The 9401-nt window shown below is 41.0% G+C and overlaps 1 protein-coding gene across 1 annotated transcript; it reads left to right on the forward strand.

Moving 5' to 3' along the window:
• Positions 1-7609: 7609 nt before the first annotated feature.
• LOC142176241 (uncharacterized) lies at positions 7610-8643 on the forward strand. Its single transcript, XM_075243365.1, has 2 exons — positions 7610-7883; positions 7958-8643. The coding sequence occupies exons 1-2, from the start codon at positions 7610-7612 to the stop codon at positions 8641-8643; spliced, it is 960 nt and encodes a 319-aa protein (XP_075099466.1).
• Positions 8644-9401: the final 758 nt, after the last annotated feature.

A 9401-nucleotide genomic window follows, 5' to 3' on the forward strand; every position in this document is an offset into this window, starting at 1 on the left:
GGACGTGGTGGGTGTGACTGGCTAGGGCCACATCTGTTGGACTGACATCTGAAAGCACCCCGCGCAGGAGGCGCGCTAGATACCGGTGGTGCATAATAAGGCTCCTGAGGTGTAGGAAGAGCTGGAGCACTACTGGCTACTGGAAGAGTTAAATGAACAGGACGACTCATATAACCCCTACCATTACGACCTACAGCTGAGGTACGGGCACCAGAATAATGGCTCGACTCTCGAGACCTCTTAGCCTCCCTCTCCTCTCTCTCCCTAGCATGCATACCCTCGATCCTCCTAGTAATGCTCACCACCTGCTGATAAGAAATATCCATCTCCAACTCACAAGCCATGCTAGATCTGATGCTGAGGATAAGGCCCTCAATAAACCGGCAAACCCTCTCGCGGATAGTAGCAACCAAGGCTGGTGCATCCCTAGCCAGACTGGTGTAATGGACAGCATATTCTGAAACAATCATAGCACCCTGGCGCAAATGCTCAAACTCTGCGTGCCATGCGTCCCTGAGGCTTTGAGGAACATACTCCCTCAGGAATAGATCTGAAAACTGAGCCCAAGTCAGTGAAGCAGCCTCATCTGGACTGTTTAACTCATAGGTGCGCCACCACTCATAGGTGGCTCCTCGAAGATGGAAGGTAGTGAAAGAAACCCCGCTCGATCCTGAGATACCCATGGTACGGAGAATGCGGTAACACTCATCAAGAAATCCCAGAGCATCTTCCGATGCTAAGCCACTAAATATAGGGGTCTTGTACTTCGTGAACCTCTCAAGCCTCAATTGCTCATCCTTGAAAGTCGCTACCCTATCCACAGGCTGAACTAGCACTATAGGCGGCACAAGAATAATCTCAGGGACCTGCTCAACATGCACTCACTGCTGAGGAGTGCCGGCGGCGGGAGCCTGTTCTCCTCCCCCGGCCTGAGATGTGGCTGCAGCAAGGAGAAGCAACCCTGCCTGAGCCAATGTGGTGTACATGCTCATGAACTGTGCCAAAGTTTCCTGAAGGGTTGGAGTAGTAGTAGCAGTAGGCGTATCAGGTGCCTGGACTCCGGCTGGAACTGCAGGTGGTACCTCGGCAGCAGCTCGCGCAGGTGCTCTGGCTTCACCACGTGCGCGTCGCTGACCTCTACCCCGGCCCCATCCTCTAACGGCTATAGTAGGGGAGCAGGTGCCTGATCATCTCGAGTAGCACGTGTCCTCACCATCTGTGAGAGAATAGAAGACAGAAGTTTAGAATTGTGATGTCAAAATATCCCACGACAAGGAAATCAAATGAAGTGGAAATTTTCCTAATAGTTACATAGACTCTCGTAGATAAGTACATACGTCTCTATATCGATCAGTGACTCCTATAAACCTAGAGCTCTGATACCAACTTGTCACGACCCTGGTTCGCCCCTCGTAAACCATCGTGACGACACCTAGCCTCTACGACTAGGTAAGCCTAAACTTGCGGAAGATAACCAAACTTGCGGAAGTAAAACAATTTAAAAACAGAAATAAGGCAATAACAGTGTTAAATGTGCCGCTCGGCATACACCATATTTATTTAGATCTCAAAATCAATATCTATCCCAAAACCCGGAAACTCACGGATCCACAAGCTGAGATGAACACTACATAGCTTTAACTCTGGAATGTCTAATAAGAACAGAAAAATACATAAGGGCTAAAGACTAAAGGCAGAAAGAGAAAGGGGCTCCTTGGTCTGCAGACGCGGCAGATGTACCTCGGAGTCTCTAAAGCAGTCGCCTCCCTTAATGGTAGTAAGCCTGATCCGCGGTACCTGGATCTGCACATGAAAAACATGCGGAGAAGAGGCATGAGTACACTACAACGGTACTCAGTAAGTGCCAAGCCTAACCTCAGTTCGGTAGTGACGAGGAAGGTCGGGGCCCTACTGAGGTTAAATAAAATATAAAGATTAACAATGTGGAATAAAATAGTATAAATAAGTGCAACCGTAAGAAATAACATAGAATTGACAGAACAACAACTAGAACAGAAACAAAACAAGCCATAGAAAGAAATACAGCTCAACATAGAGAACAACCGGGGCACCTTCCAGGATACCGTTCTGTAGTCCCAATTACAACTGTCCAGTGGATCCCCCGGGATACCGACCCGTAGTCCATCATATATATGTCCGAAGGATCTCCTGGGATCCCGTCCTGTAGTCCAACTATCAATGTGCGGGGATCTACCAGAATCCCGATCCGTAGTCCCAAATGTAAATACCTAGTACTGGGGGAATCTACCGGGTGCATTCCCGTAGTACCATATAATTGTGCAGGGGATCTACCGGGAATCTAACCCGTAGTCCCAAAGTAAATGTGCAGGGGGATCTACCGGGAATCTAAAAGGAAACAAACAAGGGGGAGATACCGGAATCCCACATCCATAGTCCCAAAATAAATACACAGCAGCAGTAGGAAGATATACAGAAATGGCAAAATTTCATATTAAGGAAATAAGTGATTCTAGCCTAGCATGCTGCATAGAATTCAAGTAAGGCAGGTTGAATCAAATAAAGCAATTAAGTCACTTAGACATGCATTTCTAAGCTAACAACAAACTTAATAGTGCAAGAAATAGAAACAGGAAAGGAAACATACTAGTAATTACTTAAAGAAAACCGGATTTCCAACAATCAGCACAAGTACGCACTCGTCACCGCACGTACAAAGCATTTCAATTACCAAATATACCAATCCTAAGGGGAAGGTCCCGCATACAAGGTTAGATAAGCCACTTACCTCGATGACACAAACACAATTCACGATTTAACTATAGCTTTATCCCTTGATTCCACCACAAATTCGCTCATATCTAGTCACAAGTTACTTAATTACATCAATAAATGCTAAATAAATCAACCACAATGCATGAAAATGAGTTTTCTAAAGTTTTATCCAAAAAGTCAAAAATCGCCCTCGGGCCCGCATGGTCAAAACTCGAGGTTCAAACCAAAACACGATTACTCATTCCCCCACGAACCCAAATATATGATTTGTTTTGAAATCGGACCTCTAATCGAGGTCCAAATCCTCAATTTTTGAAAAACCCAGGCTCTACCCAAAACACCCAATTTCCCCATGAAAATCATTGATTTTGAGTTGAAATCATGTTAAAAGATGTTAATGATCGAAGAAAAATAGTTAAAAATGACTTACAATTGATTTGGAGAAGAAGAAGCCTTTGAAAAATCATCCTAGGTTGTTTATGTTTTCCTAGATAGTAACCTAGGATATGAAAGTCCTAGGTTGGTTTAAAATTTGTTACGTATAAAAGTTGCAGGTCGCAGGTATGGGAAATGCGAATAGGGGTTCGCAACCTCTTCTAACATGGGAATTTCGAAATAGATGCGAACCCTTCATAAATGCTGAACTTTCGCATTTGCGAAAATAGTGTCGCATTTGCGACTTCGCATTTGCGATACATAGGTCGCATTTGCGATCACTGGCCTATTGGCAAATCTTCGCATTTGCGAAAAAAATCTCGCATTTGCGAGCCAAGGCAGTCCTGGGCTGGTTTCGCATTTGCGATCCAGCCTTCGCATTTGCGAGCCAGGCTTCGCAAATGCGAAACCTGCAGGCCTAGGCACACCAGCTAAAATTCTGCAATTTTTCTAAGTTCCAAATGCACCCCATCGCCTATCCAAAACTCACCCGAGCCCTCGGGGCTCTAAACCAAATATACACATAACCTCAAAAACATCCCACGAACTTATTCGTGTACTCATATCACCAAAATAACATCAGAAACATCGAATTAAACCTCAATATCAATGAAATTTATCAAAACTTCTTAAACATCAAATTTTGCAATTAAGGTCTGAATCACGTCAAATGGATTCCGTTTCTTACCAAACTTCACAGAATCATCTTAAATCATATATAAGACCTGTATCAGGCACCAGAACCAAAATATGGGCCCGATACCAGTATATTCTAATCAAAATTCATTTACAAACTTTATAAACAATTTCAGAAAATAATTTTCTTCAAAAATTCATTTCTCGGGCTTAGGACCTCGGAATTCGATTCCGGGCACACGCACAAGTCCCATATTTTCCTACGGACCCTCCGGGACTGTCAAATTACAAGTCTGAGTCCGTTTACCCAAAACATTGACCGAAGTCAAATGAATTCATTTTATAGTCAAAATTTATCATTTTTCACAAATTTTCACATTTAGGCTTTCCGGCTACACACCCGGACTGTGCATGCAATGCTAAAAGAGGTTTTTAAGACCTCGGAATGCAGAATTTCATTTTAAAAACACAACTTCTATCAATGACTCTATTCATAGAAATACTAGAGATGCTTATGTTCTTGATTCCCCATGTGTCATATTATTCTATCATCTATTCATTGATCTCAAAAATATGTAAGTTAGAAAAGTTTATTTCAGGGTATTAATCAGAGGCATAATGGTCTTATGACGTAGCGAGAGATTTTATTAACGTATCTCATATGCATTTCATGCATTTATACATGTACATTGACCCATAACCAGATGGAGTTATATACATGTATATATATGTATATGGGATATGGAAACAGTTATGGCGTTATATACGCACCACCGCCTGATCAGCTGGTATACGTTGATGATTTTTCCCACAGTGGCCGAGATGATATGATGGGATGCCCTCAGAGTCTTAATGATGTTATGACCACATGTAACTATGCACGACATGACATTCATACGCATATGCATAATACTATAAGTATTCCATGATTTACAGAGTTGTCTAGATTTATGGGTTGAGTCATTTACTCTATAATTCTTCCATGTCTTTTATGTACTTATTTATGTGCCTTACATACTCAGTACACTATTTGTACTGACGTCCCTTTTGCCTGAGGACACTGCGTTTCATGCATGCAGGTCCGAAAGACATGATGAGAGTCATCCAAGTAGGCTATCAGCTCAGCGGAAGGTGTTGGTGTACTCCATTTGCTTCGGAGTTGCTTATTTGGTTAGTATGTATATGACATGTATTGATTAGTATGCAGGTCCATGTCCCGACCTTTATGATATTTATGTACTCTTAGAGGCTTGTAGACATATGTCGTGTACATGAAAGATTGTATGGGCTTGTCTTCCTATGATCAATGTACGAATAATTATTTTTGGTCTTATAGGCCAGTATGTCATATATATAAATTTGTATTTATCCATGCTTTACTTCGGTTCATTTAACTAAGAAAGAATGATACGAAAGATATGTTACATTTTTACTCGGTTGAGTAAGGTACCGGGTGTCCGTCGCGGCCCATCGATTTGGGTTGTGACATTATCGACGTACTTAACTTGTCCGTAGAAATTCCTATATTATGAACATACATATGTTCATGTTATTTTTATGTTACTTGAGCTTCTTTATCCATAATAAGAGATTATGATTGGGGCCTTAGGGAAATGGTTTGAACGGTGGGTATTTTCGTGTGATTTGAAATAAGATTGTCACGTAGGTTGTTTCCGTGTGGAGATGATGTCAGTTGGACCTTCCGTTATGGTTACTCTTTCTTTAGACACGTACATGTACTCTACCAAGGTTTATGTTTATGTTTTCTATCTTTGTGTTATTTTCATGTCTATGTTTCCTTACTTAGTTTACCTCTATGTTTCCTATTTGGTCTGTTACTATAGATCTATGTCCCTTCCCTATTTGTTAATATTACATCTATGCTTTTTACTTGATTTACTACTGTTACATGTACTTACATATTTCATCTCTTTACTTGTTATATTCTTTTACTTGCCTTTACCTATTATTAGACTTTATATGCCACGTGCATTTACTTTCCACATGCATTCACTAACTACATGTCTTCATTTACTATATGCTCTTACTTTCTACATGCCCCTACTTATTACATGATCTCATTTATTAAACGCTACTACTTGATACCTGTTTTTTCTTTCCAAACACCTTTACTCGTTTCATGTCCTACTCTTCTATGCTTAGTCGGATTGGGTGACTATTAGACTGGTTGTGATGCTTTGTGGAAGCCTTGTCATAATATATAGGAGACTAGCTCTAGGGTGCTGGGTTGCTTATCTTACTTTGTTTGAGTGTGTAATTCCTAGTTGAATTTTGCATGTTCGTTTTCTGGGTGTTATCTTGTGCACTTTTCCATGCTTGGTTGTTGTTGAATAATTTCATATAAACTGATATATTTGGACTGGGTTGCATGCTGTAATGGTATATATATTGATATATGGATCCGGTTGTACACCACAACAGTATTTATATTTACATATATGGATCGGATTGCATGCCGTAACAGTATTAATATTGATATATATATTTGGATCGGGTTGCACGCCAAACTTTGCGTACAAGTCATGAATCACAATACGAACCCATTCCAAAGCTCGGAATCCCAAACGGACATCGATAACACCAAAGCCTACTTCAAATTAAACTTAGGAAATTCTTAATCCTTCAAAATGCCAACCTTCCATAATAAGCGTCGAAATATTGGGATCAAGTTGCACACTGCAACGGTATTTGTTAGTGATGCTTGGTTATGATCGTTGCACATACTTCATGATTTTTTTTCCTTCGTAGAAATGGTTCATAAGGTTATATCTTATTTTCCATGTCTGTTAACTTGCTCCGTAGTTCTCTAGTTGATATTTTTACTATTACTCGTCATATCTTTTGCCTTGTTTTCCTGCTTATTATCTGCACAAATAAATAGTAAGTGTGTATATTTTGATCTAAAACCTTGTCACTATTTTACCGAGGTTAGTCAAGATACTTACTGAGTACATGGGGTCGGTTGTACTCATAATATACTTATACACCTTGCATGCAAATCTTGGAGTTGAGTAGCTATGGAGGACGAAGCCATGCATTGAAGATGTACCTACGTTTCGAATTTAAGCTACCACTTGCTCTTGGTAGTTTAGGATTATACTTATGTTTAAGTATCTTCAAATATATATTATATTTATTTTTATACCAGATTTTTATACAAAATGGTAAAACATAACCAAGCTTGGCACTTAGAGGACACCATGGATGGAATTTCATATGGTACTCCTTCCTTGACCAACATGATTAAGGAGAACCAAAAAAGAGATCAAGTAATTGCCGGGCTTGCCACCAATTTCAATGTGTTGACAAAGATGTTCACTAAAAGCCAAACAAAAAAATGAATATGGTCGAAGATGCTCAATCCACATCAAATGAAGATTATGGGGAAGCAAATTATATCAACAACTCTCAAGGAGGTTATAAAAGGCAACAATAACAAGGTTTAGGACAACAAAACACATTGAGGCCTAACCCGCAAGGGCAAGGCAACCAACAGTGGAGAAATGACCAAGGTAGTTCAAATCAAGGGAATTGGAGTAACAACAACAACAACTTCTCTAATTGGAGTTCAAACTCTTATGTTCCACCGAAAGGGCAATATTCAAATTCTCCGCATTGGAAGGAAGGTTCTTCAAGTGATTCCAAGTTGGAAAACATGCTTGAGCGACTATTGCAAAATCAAGACAAGTCCGACACTTCAATGAGGAATATGACCGAGCTTGTCGGTTCTCATACCGCATCTATTCAAAAGTTGGAGATGTAAATGAGAGACCTTTCAAGAGAGCAAAATCCAAAGCAAAAGGGCACACTCCCAAGTGACACAATTGCAAACCCAAAAGGTAGTGGGAGTAGTGCAACTTCTCATTGCAAGGCAATTACAAGTCGGAGTGGGAAAGTACTTCAAGGAGAGAATGAACAAGTGGTCAAAGTGGAAGATTCCGAACAAGAAGTTGAGGCACAAGTTGAAGTGCCAATTGTTGTTGAAGCTAAAAAGGTCCCGAAAGCATTGAAAAATTCAAGAAGTGAACCGGGAAGAGGTTAAGGAAAAGGTGAAAGAGACGCCAAAAACTCTAGCACCAATTCCAAGACCTCCTCCTCCTTTCCCTCAAAGACTTGATAAGGGTTGATGATAGCAAAATCGAGAAGTTCTATGACATTCTCAAGCAATTATCGGTAAATATTCCATTTGTGGAAGCATTTCAAGAGATGTCGGATTTTGCTAAGTATTTGAAAGACTTGATAACCAAGAAGAAAACCACCAAGAATGAAGTGGTGAATGCGACTCATCGGGTTAGTTCTATCATTGCAACAACCACCATTCAAAAGAAAGAAGACCCGAAAGCTTTTACCATTCCATGCACTATTGGGGCGCGCGATTTTGCAAGAGCTCTTTGTGATAATGGGGCTAGCATAAATTTAATGCCTCTTGCTATTTATAAGCAAGTGGGGTTAGGTATGCCGAGGCCTACAAGTATGAGGTTGCAAATGGCCAATCGTTCAATAAAGAGACCGGTGGGAATTGTTGATGACGTTCTTGTGAAAGTGGGAAAATTCCTCCTCCCCGCCGACTTTGTGATCCTTGATTGTGCTGTTGACAAAGAGATCCCTATCATCTTGGGGAGACCATTTCTTGTGACCAGAAGAGCACTTATGGATTCGGAACGGAATGAGATCGAGTTCCGAGTTAATGACGAAGAGGTTACATTCCAAGCGAGCAAGGGTATGAAGTGCCACATGGATATGAAAGCATCTCAGTCATTGATGTTGTTGATGAGGAAGAAGATGCAATTGAGATAAATATGGAAGAACAATTTCTGGGTGAGGCGTTGGCGGCTATTTTGGTAAATTTTGATGGTGAAGACATGGATGGGTACATAGAATCGGTGAATGCATTAGAAGGACTTAGGTCCTACACTTATGATCCAAAGAAACTTTCTCTTGACTTATAGAATAGAGTCACTCCTACCTCCAAGCCTTCAATTATTGAGCCGCCACAACTTGAACTCAAGCCACTTCCACCGCACTTGAGGTATAAATTTCTTGGCTCTAATGACACTCTACCAGTAATCGTTTCTTCTTTGTTAGATGATGTGCATGTAGAACAACTATTGAATGTATTGAGGGAGCATAGGCAAGCTATTAAGCGGACATCCGAGGGATTCCTGCCGGAATTTGTGAACACAAAATACAATTGGAGCAAAAGAGAAAACCAAGTGTGGAGCATCAACGAAGGTTAAACCCTTCCGTGCAAGAGGTGGGAAAGAAAGAAATTATCAAGTGGTTAGATGTCAGGGTAGTATACCCCATTGCTGATAGTTCTTGGGTGAGTCTGATGCAATGTGTTCCGCAAAAAGGCGTCACGCCCCGAACCTGGGGGCGAGACTGGCACCCGGTGCCTCACCTATCCTTCCATACCAACTTGCGACTAAGGGACTCTAGACATATAATGTCATACTTTGGCCATGGGCCGCATTGCAAGATAACTGCAAATGCTGACTAAATATCAATATAAAGCTGGGCCAACACGGCCGTCATACTTATTGCAGCTGACAAAC

This window comes from Nicotiana tabacum, chromosome 22, assembly GCF_000715075.1.
Source record: "Nicotiana tabacum cultivar K326 chromosome 22, ASM71507v2, whole genome shotgun sequence".
NCBI lineage: Eukaryota > Viridiplantae > Streptophyta > Magnoliopsida > Solanales > Solanaceae > Nicotiana > Nicotiana tabacum.